The 23,907-nt window shown below is 41.6% G+C and overlaps 1 protein-coding gene across 1 annotated transcript in view; it reads right to left on the bottom strand.

The window, feature by feature from the left end:
• The window catches only part of cubn (cubilin (intrinsic factor-cobalamin receptor)), a 197,683-nt gene that overhangs the window by 5,220 nt on the left and 168,556 nt on the right, over positions 1–23,907 (bottom strand). The window contains exons 47-48 of the mRNA XM_078422245.1: positions 14,968–15,156; positions 10,136–10,262 (exon numbers count right to left, since the gene is read on the bottom strand). Of these exons, the coding sequence (XP_078278371.1) occupies positions 10,136–10,262; positions 14,968–15,156 (316 nt within the window). The remainder of the gene's footprint in view (positions 1–10,135; positions 10,263–14,967; positions 15,157–23,907) is intronic.

The following is a 23,907-nucleotide window of genomic DNA, read 5'->3' as shown; positions in this document are numbered from 1 at the left end:
GAGCCCGCTGGCTCTGGGCCCAGCCGAAGGTCCGCAGCAGGAGCTTCTTGAGCCCCACGTACTGGTCCGTTTGGGGTGGACTGGTCAGGTATCGGCTGACCCGCGCAGCCACCTCCGCCTGCAGACAGCTCACCAGGTGGTGGTACTTCTCCTGGTCTTCCTCCACCTTTTTAAGATGGAACTGTGATTCTGCCTGCACAAACCACAGGTGCGGCTGATGGGCCCAGAACGGCGGTAGATGGATTTCGCCCGCGCTCGCTCCCGCCTGCGACATGCTGCTGCTTTCTTCCTACGTTCGAGGTCACCAATGTAGTGAGTCCAGACGAGTGGTATTATCCAAATACTTTATTGGTATAAAACCCGTAACAAACGCAACAGACTTCTTTCTGGACAATAGACAATAGACAATAGACAATAGGTGCAGGAGTAGGCCATTCAGCCCTTCGAGCCAGCACCGCCATTCAATGCGATCATGGCTGATCACTCTCAATCAGTACCCCGTTCCTGCCTTCTCCCCATACCCCCTCACTCCGCTATCCTTAAGAGCTCTATCCAGCTCTCTCTTGAAAGCATCCAACGAATTGGCCTCCACTGCCTTCTGAGGCAGAGAATTCCACACCTTCACCACCCTCTGACTGAAAAAGTTCTTCCTCATCTCCGTTCTAAATGGCCTACCCCTTATTCTCAAACTGTGGCCCCTTGTTCTGGACTCCCCCAACATTGGGAACATGTTATCTGCCTCTAATGTGTCCAATCCCCTAATTATCTTATATGTTTCAATAAGATCCCCCCTCATCCTTCTAAATTCCAGTGTATACAAGCCCAATCGCTCCAGCCTTTCAACATACGACAGTCCCGCCATTCCGGGAATTAACCTAGTGAACCTACGCTGCACGCCCTCCATAGCAAGAATATCCTTCCTCAAATTTGGAGACCAAAACTGCACACAGTACTCCAGGTGCGGTCTCACCAGGGCCCGGTACAACTGTAGAAGGACCTCTTTGCTCCTATACTCAACTCCTCTTGTTACGAAGGCCAACATTCCATTGGCTTTCTTCACTGCCTGCTGAACCTGCATGCTTCCTTTCATTGACTGATGCACTAGGACACCCAGATCTCGTTGAACTCCCCCTCCTCCTAACTTGACACCATTCAGATAATAATCTGCCTTTCTATTCTTACTTCCAAAGTGAATAACCTCACACTTATCTACATTAAACTGCATCTGCCATGTATCCGCCCACTCACACAACCTGTCCAAGTCACCCTGCAGCCTTATTGCATCTTCCTCACAATTCACACTACCCCCCAACTTAGTATCATCTGCAAATTTGCTAATGGTACTTTTAATCCCTTCGTCTAAGTCATTAATGTATATCGTGAATAGCTGGGGTCCCAGCACCGAACCTTGCGGTACCCCACTGGTCACTGCCTGCCATTCCGAAAGGGACCCATTTATCCCCACTCTTTGCTTTCTGTCTGTCAACCAATTTTCTATCCATGTCAGTACCCTACCCCCAATACCATGTGCCCTAATTTTGCCCACTAATCTCCTATGTGGGACCTTGTCGAAGGCTTTCTGAAAGTCGAGGTACACCACATCCACTGACTCTCCCTTGTCAATTTTCCTAGTTACATCCTCAAAAAATTCCAGTAGATTTGTCAAGCATGATTTCCCCTTCGTAAATCCATGCTGACTCGGAATGATCCCGTTACTGCTATCCAAATGCTCAGCAATTTCGTCTTTTATAATTGACTCCAGCATCTTCCCCACCACTGATGTCAGACTAACTGGTCTATAATTACCCGTTTTCTCTCTCCCCCTCCTTTCTTAAAAAGTGGGATAACATTTGCTATCCTCCAATCCACAGGAACTGATCCTGAATCTATAGAACATTGAAAAATGATCTCCAATGCTTCCACTATTTCTAGAGCCACCTCCTTAAGTACTCTGGGATGCAGACCATCAGGCCCTGGGGATTTATCAGCCTTCAGTCCCATCAGTCTACCCAACACCATTTCCTGCCTAATGTGGATTTCCTTCAGTTCCTCCATCACCCTAGGTTCTCCGGCCCCTAGAACATTTGGGAGATTGTGTGTATCTTCCTCAGTGAAGACAGATCCAAAGTAACGGTTTAACTCGTCTGCCATTTCTTTGTTCCCCATAATAAATTCCCCTGCTTCTGTCTTCAAGGGACCCACATTTGCCTTGACTATTTTTTTCCTCTTCACGTACCTAAAAAAACTTTTGCTATCCTCCTTTATATTATTGGCTAGTTTACCCTCGTACCTCATCTTTTCTCCCCGTATTGCCTTTTTAGTTAACTTTTGTTGCTCTTTAAAAGAGTCCCAATCCTCTGTCTTCCCACTCTTCTTTGCTATGTTATACTTCCTCTCCTTAATTTTTATGCTGTCCCTGACTTCCCTTGTCAGCCACAGGTGTCTCTTACTCCCCTTAGAGTCTTTCCACCTCTTTGGAATAAATTGATCCTGCAACCTCTGCATTATTCCCAGGAATACCTGCCATTGCTGTTCTACCGTCTTCCCTGCTAGGGCCTCATTCCAATCAATTTTGGCCAGCTCCCGCCTCATGCCTCTGTAATCCCCTTTGCTATACTGTAATACCGACACTTCCGATTTTCCCTTCTGCCTTTCCATTTGCAGAGTAAAACTTATCATGTTGTGATCACTGCCTCCTAATGGTTCTTTTACCTCTAGTCCCCTTATCAGATCAGGATCATTACACAACACTAAATCCAGAATTGCCTTCTCCCTGGTAGGCTCCAGTACAAGCTGTTCTAAGAATCCATCTCGAAGGCACTCTACAAACTCTCTTTCCTGGGGTCCATTTCCAACCTGATTTTCCCAGTCTACCTGCATGTTGAAATTTCCCATAACCACCGTAGCATTACATTTTTGACACGCCAATTTTATCTCCTGATTCAACTTGCACCCTATGTCGAGGCTACTGTTTGGGGGCCTATAGATAACTCCCATTAGGGTCTTTTTACCCTTACAATTTCTCATTTCTATCCATACTGATTCAACATCTCCTGATTCTATGTCACCCCTTGCAAGGGAATGAATATCATTCCTTACCATCAGAGCAACCCCACCCCCTCTGCCCACCTGTCTGTCTTTTCTATACGTTGTATACCCCTGAATATTCAGTTCCCAGCCCTGGTCCTCTTGTAGCCATGTCTCAGTGATCCCTACAACATCATACTTGCCCATGACTAACTGAGCCTCAAGCTCATCCACTTTATTTTTTATACTACGCGCATTTAAGTACAACACTTTAACTTCTGTATTTACCTCCCCTCTCACATCGTTCACAATTGGCCCTGCCCTTAATTTCTTTTCCGCTCTAGAACTTCTGTTCCCATTCTTCTGAGAGTCTTTTGCAATATCTCCTGTATTCCCTTTTACCTCATCTTCATATTCACAATTTGTTAACCCCTCCCCCCCACTACTTAGTTTAAAGCCACAGGTGTCACACTAGCAAACCTGCCTGCCAGAATGTTTGTCCCCCTGCTGTTAAGATGCAACCCGTCCCTTTTGTACAAGTCACCCCTAGCCCAGAAGAGATCCCAGTGGTCCAGAAATCTAAATCCCTGCTCTCTGCACCAGCCCCTCAGCCATAAATTCATACCCTCTATCTCTCTGTTCCTGGCCTCACCAGCACGAGGTACCGGTAGCAGTCCAGAGATAACTACCTTCGACGTCCTACTTCTCAGTGCTTTCCCCAACTCTCTAAACTCCCGCTGTAGCACCTCCTTCCTCTTCCGCCCGACGTCATTCGTGCCCACGTGCACAACGACTTCAGGTTGATCGCCTTCCCTCACTAGGATTTTCTGAAGCCGGTCTGTGATGTGTTGAACCCTGGCACCAGGGAGGCAACAGACCATCCTCAAGTCCCTCCTGCTGCCACAGAATCTTCTGTCCGTCCCTCGGACGAACACTAACTTCACTCACTAATCTAATCTCTCATTTGGCGCCAAGCATTTTAATACCCCGCGCTTCCTCACCCCGTGACCGTAACCCAATCCGAGGGATCTATTACCTGGCCAATCCCTATGTCCTTACAGGACGATGTATAAACACTGCTGTAATTTCTACATGATGAAACCAAAATGTATCAAAATTGCCTTTATTAAAATCTGCCAATGTGCACTTTAACCACATGTGACTTTTTCTATTACAAATCTGAAATTGTGGAGTACAGAGGCAAATAAATAAATGATGGGTCATTGTCTCAAACATTATGGAGGGCACTGTATTTTTTTTTAAATTCCAGAATTGATTTAGTTAACTGAATTTATTTTCTACCTCAGCTATTTGACCGATAATCGGCCCAAATTTTTGGATTGCCAGACCACTCATATAATCATTAGATCATGATTAAAAACAATCTCCAAAGCAGGGAAAAGCAGAATCTATCAGTATTCACAGCACTAGCAGAACGCTAGGAGAAATAGGAGTGTTTATTCCATGCCAAATAACTTAATGTAAAACAACATCTCACCCTTCCTCAATCTGACCGATCTATCTCGATAACTGATGCACTCCAATATTATGTCTTCTGAAATTTCCCTGCTCCCCTCTGCCTCTGACTCTCCCTCTAAAGAGGATCCCTTTATTACGATCGCTTTGGACCTTGCGCATCAAATAAACTTGTGTTCTGCTGGTGGCCTTCTGCTGCACAATTTCCCACCCATTAGGCATCCAGCCCACCAATTAGATGTCATGTGGGTATATAGAGGAATGTAGTAAAATGCCTTAGGAGATAAAACGTCACAGCCTCCTGACCTTGACCTAGAAATCTATCTCTTGTGTTTCACTCGTATCAAAACAGCATGCCAGTTGCTTTACAAAAAGTCACATAAAGATAGAGATCTTCCTTTGGAAGATTCCCAGAAAAGTATTTTTGGTTATTTTTGTGTTAAGATGTGTGATGTCTATTGCACAATGCATTACTATCTTGATCTCTCGTAAGATTTCATTGTCTCCAACATTTATCTTTGCTGTATGAGCTCCGGACCAAGCTCTTAAAGGAAAACATGTACAGAATAAGTAATACTCTTCCAGTTACTGGAGACTGAAGCTATTTGAAGAATATACACTGTAATGATTGGAGACATGGAGGGGTGGCACTGTGGTGCAGTGGTAGAGTTGCTGCCTTACAGCGCCAGAAAGCTGGATTCGATCCTGACTGCGAGTGTTGTCTGTATAGAGTTTGTACGATCTCCCTGTGACCAAGTGGGGTTTCTCCCAGTGTTCTGGTTTCCTCCTACACTCCAAAGGCGTACAGGTTTGTAGGTCAATTGGCTTCTGTAAAAATTGTAAATTGTCCCCAGTGCATTGGATAGTGCTATAGTGTATGGGGGGATCGCTGGTCGGCGCAGACTTGGTGGGTCGAAAGACCTGTTCCGTCCTGTGCCTCTAAAGTCTAAAAGTCCTATAAGGGGGCTATGGAGGGCTACAACCAAACATTTCTGTTCAGGGCGATACTAAAGGTATGCAATCTACAAGCACCTGCACTTTGGGAAGCCTGTCACCTAGGCCTATCACTGTGCTAACTCTATCACTATCTGCAGGTTGAAGGAGAAGTGGATGGTCTTCACTCCCAGAATATAGTGCAGTGATTAGCAATCTGAATGGAACAGTGACTAGCAAACTGAAATGTGGTATCATTTTGGAGGAACAGCACCTCATATTTCGCTTGGGCAGCTTACAGCCCAGCGGTATGAACATTGACTTCTCTAACTTTAGATAGCTCCTCTGTCCTTCTCTTCCCCTCCCCTTTCCAGTTCTCCCACTGTCTTCCTGTCTCCGCCTATATCCTATCCCGCCCCCCCTGACATCAGTCTGAAGAAGGGTCTCGACCCGATACGTCACCCATTCCTTTTCTCCTGAGATGCTGCCTGACCCGCTGAGTTACTCCAGCATTTTGTGATACCTTGTGGTATCATATATCAGTGGCAGCAGTGTGAAATAATTGGGAAATAAAAAGATGAGGGCCTTCCATCGCCTCCATGATTTTTAAGGCTGCCTGTGATATTTTTGAGGTGCAACGTCCATCACCATGCCATCCAGCTAAAGTACTAACTGCAGACAAATCTGCATTGGAGATTAGTGTGCACTATCGAAAATTCATGAATATACAAGGAAGGTTCCAAAGAAAGCAGTTTGAACATTGTCCCTTCAGGAGAAACAAGTTTAACAAGACCTGGTTGTTCTGTGAGTCAAACAACTGTCGTTTCTCAGACAGAGAGGTTTGAAAAAGCACAGGAGAAATTAATTTTGGATGTTGCACTGTTGTTGACATCACTTGGGAGAGCCTTATGCCCCAGAAGCAAATTTCTAATGCCAGTGAAAATCCTGCCAGAACGTCAGGCACCAAATCTTTTCACTGTATGTATACAAGGCTTGAAGTGGCATGTTTTTCTAATCCTGAACAAGTTTTAGGTTAAGCCTATTTTCAGCTTTACAAATAAATCAACTTAAGAGTTAATATTTCAGAATTTTATCATGAATTTGATAAAGGCAAAATTGTGTTTGTTTAGTTATATTGTTTTTTGATGAAGAAATAGAAGTGGTGTTGTTTTGAGTATGTACATAGAATTTATTCTCATGCATTTATTTTTAATTTTCAGCAGCTGCAATATTTTGCTTTCTGTTTACCTTTCTTACTTCAACACAAGTTGTTAGAGTGGTAGAGAAGGCTTATGGTATGCTTGCTATCACAGATTGGGGCACTGAGCATGATTCAGGAAGTCATGATGCAGCTTTATAAGACTTTGGTTCGGCCGCATTTAAAAATAGTGTAGTTCTGTCTGTCCCATTACAGGAAGGATGTGGAAGCTTTGGGGTGGGTGCAGAGGAGGTTTACCAGAACAATAGTTACATTTGGAGGTATTAGCAACAGGGAAAGGTTGAACAGACTTGCATTATTTTCTCTGGAATGTCAGAAGTTGCAGAGAGACCTGCAAGAATTATATTAAATTATGAGAATGCATAAATAGGGTAGACAGTCAGGATCTATTTCCCAGGGTGGAAAAATCAAATAGTAGAGGCCATAAAGGCGAGAGGGGCAAGGTTTAAAGGAAATATGCGGGGCAAGTTTTTTATTCAGAGGGTGGTGTGTCTGGAATGCATTGCATGAGGTGGTGGTTGAAGCAGATAGGTTAGTGGCATTTAAAAGACGTTTGGATAGGCATATGGATATGCAGGATATGCAGGGATTGCAGGGATATGTGCAGATAGATAAGTGATAGTCTTGGCATCATGTTCAGCACAATGTGGCTCAAAGGGCCTGTTCTTGTGCAGTACTGTTGTGTGTTCTATGAATCAAATGGACATGCTGAATATTTCCAACAGATTATGTATTATACTGTGCAGGAATTAATAGGTTCAATGAAAGGGGAATACTTAAGACAAGACCTCGCCTGGTTACAAACACCCAACTTATGGACACCCCACACATACAAACAAATGTTTGAAGAACAGTGTGACGGATAGGGATAGATTCCCCGGCTGCAGTGAAGTCGCAGGCATGTTATGCCATGTGGGAACGTCCGCACTCCAAAGCTGCAAAGCTTAGAGGTTGGATTGAGCAGAAGAGATCTGGGAGCAGCAAGCAGACTTGTTCACTCATTCACTGAGTCAGCAAGGCCAGCTGGTAACCACTCTTCCATCAGAGTTATTACTGTGATCCTCTCACACACAAATTTTGTTCATTTCTGATTTATAAACCATTTGGGTTAGGAACAGTTCTCAGGAATAGAACTTAGTCATAACCTGGGGACTCATTGTGGGTTAACACTGTTAAAAGGCTGAGCTTCATAGATTAAATATTAAGTTCCTAATTTAAAACAGTGTTTGGCATGTTGCAATTGGCTAAAGAAAGATTTTGTTCATTTCTGATTTATAAATAGTTTGAGTTACGAATAGTTCTTAGGAATGGATCCTTGTCATAACCTGGGGACTGATTGTATTAACTGTAAAAATGCTGAGCTTCAAAGATTAAAAATTAACTGCTTTGATTTAAAACCATGTTTGGCATGTTGCAATTGGATAAAGCTTTAAGAAAAAATCAGCCGAGTCTGACTGCAACACAGCAGAGCAGTTAATGAATATGCCCATGAGGAAAGCATCGTGTTTTACTATGAAGCTCAAGGATGGTTGATTTCCTAATGACATTCATCAATTCTCACACTAAGATCGGGTAAGTGCACAGAATCTTGCCCAGAGTAGGAGAATCGAGGACCAGAGGACATACCGTGCCCTCCATAATGTTTGGGACAAAGGCCCATCATTTATTTATTTGCCTCTGTACTCCACAATTTGTTCACCATGTAGAAATTACAGCTGTGTTTATACAGTCCCCCCATTTCAGGGCACCATAATGTTTGGGACACATGGCTTCACAGGCGTTTGTAATTATTCAGGTGTGTTTAAATGCCTTCTCAATGCAGGTATAAGAGAACTCTCAGCACCTCGTCTTTCCTCTGGTCTTTCCATCAAATTTGGAAACTTTTATTGCTGTTTATCAACATGAGGACCAAAGATGTGCCAATGAAAGTCAAAGAAGCCATTATGAGACTGAGAAACAGGAATAAAACTGTTAGAGACATCAGCCAAACCTTAAGCTTACCAAAATCAACTGTTTGGAACATCATTAAGAAGAAAGAGAGCACTGGTGAGCTTACTAATCGCAAAGGGACTGGCAGGCCAAGGAAGACCTCCACAGCTGATGGCAGACGAATTCTCTCTATCTAAAACTCTCATCTTGTTTGTGGGTATGTGGGTATATATATTTGTTCTAGAAATACAGCCAAAATAGTAACTATAGCGTGACAATTTTAGGCCCACCTTGCTCACCATTGTCCTGGGGTTCAAATGTTTGTTATATTTTAAATGTTTTGGCCGTCACCTGCGTTCGACGTCCCAATGGGACCCGCCCGAGTGACGGGAGTGGCGGTCAATTGGGGAGGGCACAATGGCCGCTGGAGTGGGACCTGCCAGAGTTACGGGAGTGGCGGCCAACGGACCCTGGAGGTGTGTGTGTGTGTGTGTGTGTGTGTGTGTGCCGTGCTGCTCGCCGGAAAGTGTAGTCCCCACTCCCGCCCGGCCCCAGCCATGACCGGTGGGGGGGGGGGGGGGGGGGGGGGGAGGGGAAGGGGGGAGTGGGGGAGGGGAGGGGGGGATGCTACACCAATACACCAAGTCAATCACCCGATCTGAACCCAATTGAGCATGCCATTTATATGCTGAAGAGAAAACTGAAGTGGACTAGGCCCCAAAACAAGCATAAGCTAAAGATGGCTGCAATGTAGGCCTGGCAGAGCATCACAAGAGAAGACACCCAGCAACTGGTGATGTCCATGAATCGCAGACTTCAAGCAGTCATTGCATGCAAAGGATATACAACAAAATACTAAACATGACTACTTTCATTTACATGACATTGCTGTGTCCCAAATATTACGGCGCCCTGAAATCGGGGGACTATGTAGAAACACTGCTGTAATTTCTACATGGTGAAACCAAAATGTATAAAAATGGCCTTTATTAAAATCTGACAATGTGCACTTTAACCACATGTGATTTTTTTCTATTACAAATCTCAAATCGTGGAGTACAGAGGCAAATAAATAAATGATGGGTTTTTGTCCCAAACATTATGGAGGGCACTGTAGGTTCAAGGTGAAGGGGAAAAGATTTAATAGGAATCTGAGGGGTAACATTTTCACACAAAGGGTGGAGGGTGAATGGAACAAGCTGCCAGAGGAGGTTGTTGAGGCTGGGACTATCCCAATATTTAAGAAACAGTTAGACAGGCACATGGACAGGGCAGGTTTGGAGGGATATGGACCAAGCGCAGGCAGGTGGGACTAGTGTAGCTGGGACATGTTGGCCAGTGTAGGCAAGTTGGGCCGAAGGGCCTGTTTCCACACTGTATCACTCTATGACTCTATGACATGATTGATGACTATGAAGGAAAAGTATCAAGAGGTCAATCAGTGGCCAAGAAGCCACCCCCAGCAAAAATCAATATCCTTGGAAAGACGGGGGATAAACGGTGGGAATTATTTTAAAACAAGAATAGGGTGAGGAATACTTCTTTACTTACATCAGTTTCACAATCTTGTTCTCCGCAACAGTGATGTGGAATGTACAGTTTATGTTGCTGTACTGATTGCGAGAGTAAATTGGGCTGCTGAGTGTGCCATTTGATCCATGGAATCGACCACCGCAGGCTTGGAAGAGAGAACCATTAAAATAATGAGTGAGTGGCCTTACTATCGACTTGTAGTTCTACAAGGCATTTCTTTATAATTATCTTTATAATAGGTATTGTGACTTATTATTTTACTTGCAACTGGTTAGCACACAACAAAAAGCTTTTCACTGTACCTCGGTACATATGACAATAAACTAAACTGACTGATCCTGTATGTCTTCTTCACCACATTATCTCCCTGTACTACTTCTTTCAGGTATTCTTACATTTGTACACTGACATCCCTCTTATTTTCAAAGCTCCCACAGCCCCATTTATTGTAGATGAGCATGACCTCAGATTTTTCAGGTTTATGTTCCATCTGCTAATGCTTTGGCCATTTTACCGCCTGATGCAAAAACACAAAGTGCTAGAGTAACTCAGCGGGTCAGGCAGCATCTCTGGAGAACATGGATAGGTGATGTTTCCAGTCAGGATCCTTCTTCAGACCATCCAATAAATATCATCTTGGAGTCAAGACTATTCTCCTCATCATGAATAATACCAACAATTTTCATGTAACCTGTTAAATTTACTAATAACCTCTTACGTTCACATCCAAATTGTTAATATACATAACAAACAGTAAAGCCCTAGCACTAATCTCTGGGTTATATCTCTGGCCACTGGCTCCCAATCACAGAAACATGCTCCACCCCTTATTACTAAGACCACTTTGATCCAATTTACCTTCTTGCCTTGGATCCCGTACACTATGAACTTTTGGATCAGTCAGGATATGCGACCATGTCAACGGACTTATTGAATTTAGAATTGTGTGAATTATATGCAATTTATTTATATTAGCTGAGTGTCTGTGTTATATTGTCTAAGTGTATGGGCCTTGATGCTGTCACAAGCAACATGTTTTTATTGTATCTCCACCTCGCCGTAATCGTGCACATGGCAATAAACTTGAATTTGATAAACTCAATGCATTTTCTAAGACTGGTGCAGCTTCCATAGCTCAGGTAAGCTTCATGCATGGTAAACGCTTGTAACAGGAAACTCAGTCTTTGTGGTTGGGAAAAAATAATGCTGATGCTGGAATTGAAAAGTTTGGCACAATATCAGATGGCTAAATGGAAAATGTTATGTTGCCTTTGGCAAATATGAAAGGATAGAGTGCAGTGCATGAAACAGGCCCAATCCACAGGTGGTGATGTTTATTTGCTAGCTTGACATTTTAGACTAATGCAGCCAACATTTCTGGGAATGATAATAAAACAGGACCCAGTGACAGAGAAGTTACATTCTGCACACTGATGCTAAATGTTTCTAAAAGCTGAAGTTGAATAGAAAAGATTCCAGTTATACATTCGAAAAGTGCACTGTATGAGGCATTAATATTAATTTTATTAATATTAATTATGTGCTTTGATAGCATACTACATAGATTCAGAAAGAATTGTAAAGGCCTTGTGCTCTTTCTGTCTTGACTTGGAAATATATATTTCGCAACCAATGTTCTTATATGTATTGATTCCATAAACAACTGTTCTGTCAAATTTACATCGCATCAAGTATACAATGTGTGATGATAATTCCAGTATGTCAGGATCATAAAGAGATTTATTTTTCATTGTTTCTTAAGAGGGAAAATAGTCCACAGCACTTATATAAGATCAATGTAAAGTGGCGAGGTCTTATTCTTTCGATACGCAAGAAATTGCAGATGCTGGAATCCCAAGGAAAAAAAATAAGGTCAGGACCCTTCTTCAGACTCTGAAATGCCGACCCAAAATGTCATCTGTCCCATCCCTCCATAGATGCCACTCGATCCATTGAGTTCTTACTTTTTTGCTCAGGTCTTATTCCATAATGTATTATCCTGTCTGAAGGGGCTCACGTTGTCGACCTCCCCGTGGTGAGCCCTGTCAACTGACCTCAGTCAGGCGAACAACAACAAACAGAGACAGCAGAAGCAGAAGCAGCTTCATAACTTCTGTTGCCTCAAACGCAAGAAGAAGAAGAAGATCCTATCTGAATAGAATTGTGTCATTATCCTTGGCTAGCAGCCAATGAAGAATGGGGAATATAGTTAAGGGGAAAGCATAGATCAACTGAAGGTCTATTGTGTTACTTCTCTTCTCCTTTGTTTCTTCCTATTTTAGTCTGACTTGAGATATTAGCTAACCATCCCCCGAAAGATTTACATTTTTGGGCTGATAAGTATTTTGATTTTCAATAGAATTGAACTGTATCATAAATAGATATGGTCTTTTCTCTGTAGGTCAATGAATGGAAAACAACCAGAATATACTTCTAAAAGTTAAGGCTGATCTTCACATTTAGTTATTTTTAATGTTCAAATGAATCAGTTAGTTATGACAGAAATACTGACAGAAGCTTTCACAAAAATGATAGATTATTTGCTGATAGTCATTTAATTCTGTGCAACCTCTTTAGGTGCCAACATTGTGGTCTTCTGATGACAGAGCACTTCTATTGTAAGGATTAGCGAATAGTCTATAATATTATGAATCAAAATTGCATCTCCAACTCAAACCAAAAATAAATACAGAAAATGTATTAACAAAGGCATTCCCCTTTGACTGGGTAACAGCAACATATGTTGTATCTAAATGAGAAGAAGCCATAAGCCGCTTTGTTTTCTCATGGTGCCATCATTTTTTAATGAAGTTTATGGATTTTTCAGCAAGCCATTCAATAAAATTAGCAGCAAGAATGCACAGAACACAAAATGGTGAATTCGAAAAACAATATACCTCTCTTTTTATATGTAAATCATACATTTTCAATGTCTTTCACCTAATTTCTACCCATTGTAAATTGGACTGGGCATTTCCTATATTGATTTTGCACCTATGATGACATCATAGACACTGCAAGAAATGAGATAAAAAGCTCTCAATGCACAATCAGTGTTCTGTCACAGGAATGGAGGCAGCGTGTCATGCAGGAAATCGAGAACCCAGTAAGGCAGTCAAGTGATTCTCACTGGGACATGGTTCTGATTTGCACCACCTTCCGTACTGATTTCAAGTTGGGCCCTTTTGCAGAAGAGCAGCACTGACAAAGATCACAGAAAATATGCATCAGATACGATGATTAATGGCCCTGATGATCACTGTGGTCACTGCCCAAGTGTGCCATGGGTACTCCCTTATCCCCAATCACAAACGCTTTTTACTGTGCACATGACAATAAACTAAACTGAACCGAACACACTTTTGAATGTAAGTCCACTGTGAAAAATAAAGTTTCTCTCACTACCGACGCTGCCTTACCTATTGAAGATAGCATTTTCTTTTTAACACTTCCATTCAACCCTTCCTCAGTCCTGTTTCCACTTCTGTCTCCCTTCCCCTCTTTGCCCTCTCTCCCTTTCTAATGTCCCCTCACCCTTCGGGCAGCCAGTACAGTTGTATTGGAGAGAGTTCTCTAAGAGTTCTGATTCACTCTCCATTTGGCAACACATAAATGAGCTTGTAGTTGTGGTTTGTGAACAAGCAAGTCAGTTTCGAACAGTTTGAAATAGCACAAAATCACAATAGGCATTGCTTAAAGTGAGGAGCTCCCGATTCAGCAGACTTTTCTTTGTCTGTTTTGGTGACTCCTAACATGGTAATTGGGCAAAACCTAACCCCCTATCACAAAATCAAGCCAAAACTATTTTCTGAGCGAGAAGTGGATTATTCAATCTGTATTATAAGCAATGGAATTAGAGCCAGGCAAGATGTTCATTGTATCTATACCTCGCTATCCTTGTGCAGATGACAATAAACTGGACGACTATATCATTGAGTCATACGGCATGGAAACAGGTCCCTCAGACCAACTCGTCCATGCCGACCAGGTTTTATAACTGAGCTAATCTCAATTGCCTGTGTTTGGCCCATTTCCCTCTAAGCCTTTCATATCCACACAGCTGTCGAAATATCTTTTAAACGTCACCATTGTATTCACCTCTACAGCTTCCTTTGGCAGCTCTTTCCAGATAAGCACCACCGTCTGAATGACTAAGTTGCCTCTCGGGTCTCTTTTAAATCTTTCTCTTCTCACCTTAGACCTATGACATCTAATTCTGGAATCCTCTACCCTGGGGAAAAAGACTGTGAACATTCCCTTTATCTATGATTTTAGATGATTTTGTGGAATCATAGTCATACATTACAGATACAGGCTCTTTGGCCCATCATGTCCATGCTGACCAAGGTCACCATCTACCTTAGTCCCACCAGCCTGGATTTGGTCCATATCCCTCTAAACCTTTCCCATCCATGTACATATCAAAATGCCTTTTAAGTGTTTTCGATAGCCTTCTGTACCGTCCACAATACCACCAATATAGGTGTCATCTGATTTATATACTAATCACATTAACTACATTGTCATCCAAATTATTAACATAGATGACAAATAACAGTGGACTCACAAGTGTCATCCCCATTTATTAACTTGTTTTAACGTCAACTTCAGGTATGTAGGAAAGATGCTTTCTTGGCGGGATAGGTCAGACAAATCAGAGGGAGAAACGCCCCCGTGATTCCATGGCTGGTTCTTTTAGAACAACAAAGATGCAAGTACCATTCGTTTGGTTGCAGTTGTCAACTAGCATTTGCAGATTAATAAAAGATAAATTAACTGCTTAAAAATAATAAAATAATGCAAGAACTTTGCACAATTGACAAATTGAGATTCCACGGTGGACTACTTACGGGCGAAATGAAAGTTGGCCATAAATCCAGTATGTGTTTTAATACTGTCTGTACTGAAGACCAATAGCATTGGGCCGTAGGTACTGATTGGACCAGGGATGACGGATCCACAAAGAGTAGCAACAGGATATCTGCTTGCTGTAATCCCACTGTATATCTTCAAGTTATCATGGGCACAAAGTGAATCCTCTGCAAAAGAGGAGAGAAATTGTTTAATTGGCACATCGGACACATGATTGTTTACTCTGAGATAAAGAAGAATGAGACCTATTGGATTATTCAACAAAAAACGCAATTATTTATGACATATTAGTGAACGGCCTCCTACTGTGACAGTACAACTTTATGATTTTTATTTTAATTTGTTTTAACCTTTTGTTCGAGATTTGTATGAAAACATTATTTAGTTACACTATGGATAAAATTTTGAAACACTGAAAATAAATGATGCGTGAGCTCGACACCATCTGAATAAAGAACTCTGCTCTTGGTTTCCTATCCCAATGCCTTAAAAATCCTTGCCCAGCCTGAGCATCATAGCTGCCACACCATCTGCACAAATCGGTGCTGAAAATTACTTAGGATTCTTTGATCATACTTCCGTATCCCATGACTTCCACCATCTCAAAGGACAAAGTCAGCAGTGGCATACCAAACCAAACATAACCTTTAACTTAGGCATAAAACACTTTGTCATCAACATGCATGGGTAAAAATACTGGAATTCGTTACTGGACAGAGTTCTGGGAATCACTTTACTAGATGCAGTGTATTGATTCATGATGTCTCAGTGCCATTTTCTCATGGGAACTTGGGATAGACAATCAAATGTAACTGTCAATTAAGACCCACATCCTAACGATAAATTGAAGAAGCGTGACCATAAACCAACTTAGCAATAACAATGAGATATGCAACATTACTACATTGCAAAGGAGCCGATGTCACTCGAAATGCAATTAACCTGATATACATAGACCCATTTCCATCTTTCTCAATACTTTAATGTCACTTCTCAGACCACGATAACCCCCAGCAGATCCCATTTTCAGCTCACCAAAATTACTTGGAGAAAACCAGAAATCTAGATTGGACTCACCTTTACTTGGTTATCCCATTGTTCAGCTCATCTCTGAATTGTATGTCAGCGTATATTGCTCCTGCATTTTGCTTATCTTTTCCATGAGGTCACCATTCCTGCACCAGTCCATATCTGTGCCATAAAGCTAAGAGCCAGGTAGAAATACTATCCAGGCCCACCCTCTTCTGCATATCACAGCTCCATCAGCGGACTCAATAGCAAGTTCAAAAATGGAGATGACCATCATATACAATGGTGACTGAACTTTGAGGTGCATCTGACCACACAGATACACAGAGTAGCCAATGTCTGATACCTGGTGGTTTTACCCATTAAAATATTATAACTTCAGCAATAACAAATGTTCTTTAATTCCTAATGTTCATCGCATTCCCATCAAAATACAAGCATCCTCTTATTCGGCTTCTATCAATAAAGTATTTTTTGATAATTCCATCGGTCAGCACAAAATGGATGTGAAAATATTTCCACTCTCCAGTAGTAATGATCAACAAATAATAAAACTGGCATTGCTAATTTTTCATGGCACTTTCGCTTATCTGCAACAAAGGTAATTTTCTATTCAAGCAAATGGCCTGCTGATAAATTACAAAACTAGAAGTAGATCTTGCACTTAGACCAGCTTCTAAATTATAATTAAGTACAGAGAAAGGTCCGTTTGATGTATGGTTGTCTATATTTCTATCCAGTTGTGATGCTAAAATAATCTCATAATAAAATAACCTCAAATAAGCTCTGAACTACATAGACTATTATTGTTATTATTGCACTATTATTGTTTGTTTGTTTTTTTATGTGTAGATATGCACGTGTGTGTGTATACACACAACAATTATTTTCTCATTTATTATATTGTTTATAGCGTACTATGTTTAGATATTTTGTTGTGCAGCTGCAAGTAAGAATTTTATTGTTCTATCTGGGACATATGACAATAAAACACTCTTGACTTAAAAATACGAAAATAATTGTAAAGACCAATAAACTGCATGTTGATGTACAAGCATTATGTGGAATTTTTTCTGTCATTTAAAACTGTCAGATAATTCAAATTGTATAATAGCTTTCACACTCAACTTTCTGCCCTTTTTCAGTTCGTGTTCCCTACACTAGTTTGTGGCCTGGGTTATTAAGAGTGCTTAATATCAGCTTTAAGGCATCGATTCCAATCGTTGCATTTACCATTTCCTCTTTCTTGCCCACAGGGAGTATTTCAGCTTCTCATTACACTTCTACCATGGCAATGTGCCATCAATCTCAGAACTTCCAGAATCATAAATCTAAGGCATAACTCTATTTTGTACAAATTGCACCAATGCATGTGTTGATGCTAATGTCCACAACAGCAAAATACATTTGCAAATTTTGATTTACCAAATAAATTTGGCAGAAAATGATCACAAAATGTACAAATTCAACTTTTGACTACTGCATGTTGTGTGCTTTTACAGTTTATTTTACACCAGCTTCATTTTTCAATTGAGAGGTAAAGGTGGCAGTTGATTTTTTAAAAAATGTTTACGCCATGGGGCAATAATCTGTGAAGCATCACGCCGCCATGTTGGAAGAGAAGCACGTTCACCCTGACTTCTACTCAATGGAAGATCCAAAGTAGGGCATGGATTAAGCAACTCATTTTCATGAGCAACTCTTCAAACATTTTCAATGTGCCACATCCCTCTTCTGGGTAAAGAAGCTGAAACGGTTGGCTGTAGGTGTCTATGCTTAGGGTGCAGTGATTACCAGCCTTAAGTCCATTTGCAATTTTTTTAATTGTGACACTTTAAAAATAAAATGTTTGTCTATCACTTTGTCGGTTCAGGCCACCAGCTTGGACTTAACCCACTGCTGGGCCACTCAGACCATTTGGTTTACCTGTTCTCACCCAATGTGCCAGCATTGACCCTTTCCAGGCAGAAAAGTAAACCACAGGTGTGGGTATACAGAATCCATTTTGTAACTCTTGGCACAACACCTTAAGGGTAAAAGTGTTTGGAGCTACAATACCCAACAGCATTGCTGAAATACCAGAAGCAACATTGGAACTGATGTAACTAGGCCCCAGTCTAGTTGCTATCTACTCCAGCAGACTCTTGCCCGTGTTTAACGCAAGTGTGCATCAGAATGGCCACAGATTTCCAGACTCTGAATTAAAAATCACCTTATTGTTGTTTGAAAACTTACTGAATATAAATTAGAGTCATAGAATCAGTCATACACCAGTTACACGCACGCACTCAAACACGCACTCACTCATACGCGCACTCACACATATCACCCATCCATTTTCTCCAGAGATGCTGCCTGTCCTGCTGAGTTACTCCTGCATTTTCTGTCTATCTTCAGAACAAAATGGTATCTGCAATTCCTTTTTATTACATTATATCAAAATCCTTACTGGTTTGGCTGTCGACTTCTGGAATACAAAATATGCCACACTCAAAGCCTTATGTATGCTTGCCAAATGTCAAGCTTTTTATGCTGTTCTACAAATATTTGAAACAATGAATGCCCTGTCTTCTCTGTGTTGCTGCTACATAATATTAAATGTTATGGTCACTGATCAACTGAATCGGCCTACAAAGCCATCTATTCTGCAGTGTTTCACACAGGCTATTTGGAATCCCTGGAGAGAAAGGAAAACAAATTTGAGTCTGTGGTGTTAATTCAGCCATTTCTTAGTTGCAATCTTGATATTCTTTGAGGGAAAATCAGTATTCAAACAAAGTTAGCTTTCAGAAATGTCTTTCAAATTTTATCACATTCAGTCAACTTTGCCAAATTTCGGATTCCTGGGATAGATTAACACGCGGGGAGAAGGCAGGCACAGGTTACTGATTGTAGATGATCAGCCATGATCACGATGAATGGCGGTGCTGGTTTGAAGGACCAAATGGTCTCCTCCTGCACCTATTTTCTATGTATCTATGTAAAATTCAGAATCTTGAGATTCCAAAGGATTTTCCTCCAACAGCTACAATGGTTGTTATTTGTTCAGTCCCTTTAAATCTCAGTACCTTGTTGGGCACTCAGTAACGTGTTCCCAGAAACAAAATAATAAGTGAAGTGGTACTGGTGATAAAAGGTATTTATTCACAAAATTCTGGAGTAACGCAGCAGGTCAGGCAGCATCTCAGGAGAGAAGGAATGGGTGACGTTTCGGGTCGAGACCCTTCTTCAGACCCTTCTTCAGACTTCAGACTTCAGTCTGAAGAAGGGTCTCGACCCGAAACGTCACCCATTCCTTCTCTCCTGATATACTGCCTGACCTGCTGAGTTACTCCAGCATTTTGTGAATAAATACCTTCGATTTGTACCAGCATCTGCAGTTATTTTCTTATACTACCTGGTGATAAAAGGGATCATTAGGACATTATCAATGCAGAGATGCAAAACAGCCCCTTGAATGAACCTCAACCCTCTCCATAGTTGCACTCCCCTGTACGAGGAACCAATGGGTCAACCTCCACTGGCATTCAGTTCAGTTCAGTTTAGTTTAATGTCACGTGTACCAAGGTACAGTGAAAAGCTTTTTTTTTTGCGTGATACTCAGTCAGTAGAAAGACAATACATGGTTACAATCAATCCACTTACAGGGTATAGATACATGATAAGTGAATAACGTTTAGTGCAAGGTAAAGCCATCAAAGTCCGGTCAAGGATAGTCCGAGGGGCAACAAAGAGGTAGATAGTAGTTCAGCACTGCTCTCTGGTTATGGTCGGATGGTTCAGTTGCCTAATAACGGCTGGGATGAAATTGTCCCTGAATCTGGTGGTGTGCATTTTCACTCTCCTGCCGTAGTGAAAGGGATAACGGGATCTCATGGCTGAATGTCTCTACAGTACGTGCAGTGAGGCACAGCGGCAATGTGGATCAGCTGTCCTCTGAGGCATTGGATGGGCTGAGGCGAGCAGAACAGCCATTCAATGTGGAAGTGCAGGGCTCAAGGAAACCTCACGACTGGATCGGTGAGTGCGGGTCACCACTAGACTCTGGCAGCGGCTGCTCCATGTGGTGACACTGACCGACCCAGAATCTCTCACCACCTCCTGTTGAATGTGATACCAACTGCTGCGTGCTCCTCGCTTTGTTTGGCTGCTCACATCTTTTGAGTCCAGAGACGTCTACACGGTATGAGGTTGAAAGATGGCACCTGGATGATATGTTTGTTAGCACTGTGCAATCTCTAACATGGGGAGTGTTGTGCAGCCATGCAAAGGGAGGGGGAGTGAGCAGCTGCATCACATCCAACAAGATGCCAACACTTGCCATTTGTCAGTACATCAGAAGACAGAAGAACAAACGTCAGCGTGCTGAATGAAGCAAAAACATCAAGCATCAAAGTCTTCATCATCAAGAACCAACTAAGATGGAGCAGTCATGTTTTTCGGATGGAAGACGAGCGTCTACCGAAGCAAGCCTTCTACTCCCAGCTTAAAGAAGGCAAACGTAAAAGAGGCGGATAAAAGAAGAGAGCCAAAGACGCCTTAAAAGCCAACATGAAGAAATGTGAAATTGACATCGAAAAGTGGGAAACCAATGCCAAGGACAGGAAACTCTGGCGAACCATCATCCAAAAAGGAACAGCGACCTTCGAACCAACAGATGCGCAGAATTAGAAGAAAAGAGATGTAAACGGAAAGAGATGCAGCAACAACCAAAGCCCGATCTGACATCTGGAATTACCTGCCCTGAATGCCAAATAACTTTCAAAGCCAGGATTGGACTCATAAGCCCCCTGAGAGCTCATAAAAACAACAGAACATCGACCATCATCCTTGACCTCGAGGAATAGCCACGAACATCACACAGCCGCTGTCAATTCCCACCAATGCCTGCTATCACTGTGCTGGCCAGGATATCTGCCTGAGCCCTACATCTCATTGCCAAGCGTCCACATTACTTACCCCGGCCCTCTAAAGGATAATAATAACTTTAATAATAATAATAACTTGTATTTAATATAGCACTTTTCATGCAATTTAATGCAGCCCAAAGTGCTTTCCACAAAAACAAACACATGTCTAAACAAAGATACAATTTAAAACAGTAAGGTCAAAGGCATACAAAGCAGATTTATATAAAAATATAAAATGTATAATTGGGAGTGTAAAGGAACAAAGGAAGTAAAATCAGTTAAAAGCTTGAGTAAAAAGATATGTTTTTAACTGCCGTTTAAAAATCTCAACTGAGTCGACGTCTCTCATAGCCCTTGGTAGGGTATTCCACAGCTTGGGGGCGTAGTTGAAAAAAGGCTGCTTCCCCAATTTTCTTACTGCTGCGGAATTGAGTGGCTAACAGGCCAGCATCAGAATCCCTGAGCGCTCGAGTAGGGGCATACGGAAGGAGGGACTCTGTAAGATATGATGCTCCCAAGCCATTTAGGGCTTTGTAGATTATAAGGAGGACCTTATAGTCTATCCTGGATCTTACAGGGGGCCAATGAAGGGAGTATAATACTGGGGTGATATGTTCCCTTTTCTTGGTATTTGTTAAAAGCCGGGCTGCGGCATTTTGAATGCGCTGTAACTTGTTGGTGGATTTTGAATGCAGACCGGTAAATAAGGCATTACAGTGATCAAGTCTGCTTGATATGAAAGCATGTATGAGTTGTTTATAGTCATGTTGAGTTAAGAAAGGCTGTTTATTCACAAAATGCTGGAGTAACTCAGCAGGTCAGGCAGCATCTCAGGAGAGAAGGAATGGGTGACTTTTCGGGTCGAGACCCTTCTTCAGACTGATGTCAGGGGGGCGGGACAAAGGAAGGATATAGGTGGAGACAGGAAGATAGAGGGAGATCTGGGAAGGAGGAGGGGAAGAGAGGGACAGAGGAACTATCTAAAGTTGGAGAAGTCGATGTTCATACCACTGGGCTGCAAACTGCCCAGGCAAAATATAAGGTGCTGTTCCTCCAAAGCAGGTTATAGTTTAGCAATATTTTTGAGATGATATAAAGCACATTTTGTTACCTTATTTATGTGAGATTTAAAATTAAGATCATTGTCAATTGAAAAAAGGCTGCTTCCCCCAGGCTTGTGACTTCTTGTTTGACATAGGCAATCAAATTTCCCAGTTTATCAAGTAAAATCCCTCTCTTGGGTTTTGATCCGAGTAATAAAATTTCTGTCTTGTCATCGTTGAGTTTAAGAAAGTTAGCATTCATCCATTTTTTAATGGAAAATAGGCAGGAGGTCAAAGAACTTAAGGCATTTGCTTCAGTGGGTTCGATAGAGAGGTATAACTGAGTGTCATTGGCATAACTTAGAAAATTTACATTATGCTGTCTGATATCTCCTCCTAGGGCAGCATATACAAGGAAAAGAATAATGGGCTAAGGCAGCTACCTTGTGCCACACCAAAGGGTGTATCATGCAGCTGTGAAACATACTCCCCAAGGCTAACAAAGTACTTCCTTCCACTTATATATGATTTGAGTAGGGCTGAAGGGCATGTTTCTGTTCTATCTGACTTCTGACTGGCGATAACAAACCATGGATGGGGGTTTCAGACAAGCAGAAGCAAGGGCAGAACTGGTGAATGCAGCAGAGGTAGAGCTATTTTGTTTTTGTGATAACGTTGGATGCGGTATGAAGCTTTTCAAGGTCAAATACAGAACCAAGGTTGCAAAATCTGGTCCAGTGGTTCAATGTCACTTGCTCGGCAGACAGATGGATGGCACTAATGGCCAAGGAATGGAAGTTGCGATGGAGACAAAGATGAGACGGAGAAGAAATTCAAGAAAGATTTCAAGAAAGATTTAAAACCTTCAGGTTGGCTGATGGTGGTGCAATAGAGTTGGGTGCCATCAGACTACAGGTGGAAATTGATACTGGCAATTCAGATGTGGCTCAGAAACAGCATATGAATGAGAAAAGAAGGGATCAAGAATTGGTTCATTCTTCAGATCACAGCAATATATGTTTGTATACACTTTACATGACATTTTACCTAGGTCAGACTCATTTTGTTGCTTATTGCGCATAAATTATTTGTCAGCCAACCCACAAAAGGGCCATTCAACAGAAGAAAATATAGTTTATTTACTGCCTGTAAGATGAGGCAGCTGGAGAATTTTATTGTTATTGATTCAAATGATATAAATATTTCATTGGACTCCCAACGTCAGACGTTCCTTCAAGTTGGCAAATCTTTGAGTTCCTAACTCATCACATGAAAGTGTTTCTAAATCGTATGAAAATGTCTGTGCCATTTAGTTGATTTCATTGAGTTTTGCAAATCTAGCCTTCAAAGGAATGTTGAAATAAGGACTAAAGGTTAAAATTTTAATTGCAGACATCGGCATGTTTTCTTTTACCAATGGAATTTGTAACTGCCATTGGGAATTATAGATAAGATGTGGCCCTGAAGTTAAAATTCTGTTTTGTGTCTGTGTCTGTTTCGAAGATAATGGAGCTTTTAAAATGATGCTTTAATTCAGTTGTAACAGGAAATTGTTTATTGTTTCATCCTGTCTGTATCAAAATGAGTGCTATTGTTAACTTTTAAATTAAATGTTCATTTAAGGACAGTTTAATTCAGTGACTTCAAGTTTGAAGTTTCTGGATTGGATCCTCCTGCACAGAGGTTTTGTTGGAAAAGAGGAATTTGTAATTTTTGGATGCTCGAGATTGATCTTAAAAACTCACAAAATATTAAGGCTACGTAAAAGCATTAATTTACTGGGACATGTTTGAAATGCTGCCAGTGTGAATGAGTGCAGAGAAGTTAACCCATTCAACTCTTTTCTTCTGCAGGTTTTTGAATTGGGGAACAAGGATAAACTTTGACAAAAACTGCCTTTCCAACTAAAGGGTTTTTTCTTGGCTTAGATATGGGA

Source organism: Rhinoraja longicauda, chromosome 2 (assembly GCF_053455715.1).
Source record: "Rhinoraja longicauda isolate Sanriku21f chromosome 2, sRhiLon1.1, whole genome shotgun sequence".
Lineage (NCBI taxonomy): Eukaryota > Metazoa > Chordata > Chondrichthyes > Rajiformes > Arhynchobatidae > Rhinoraja > Rhinoraja longicauda.
Note: the sequence above shows the minus strand (reverse complement) of the source record. Positions and strands in the feature narration are given on the sequence as shown.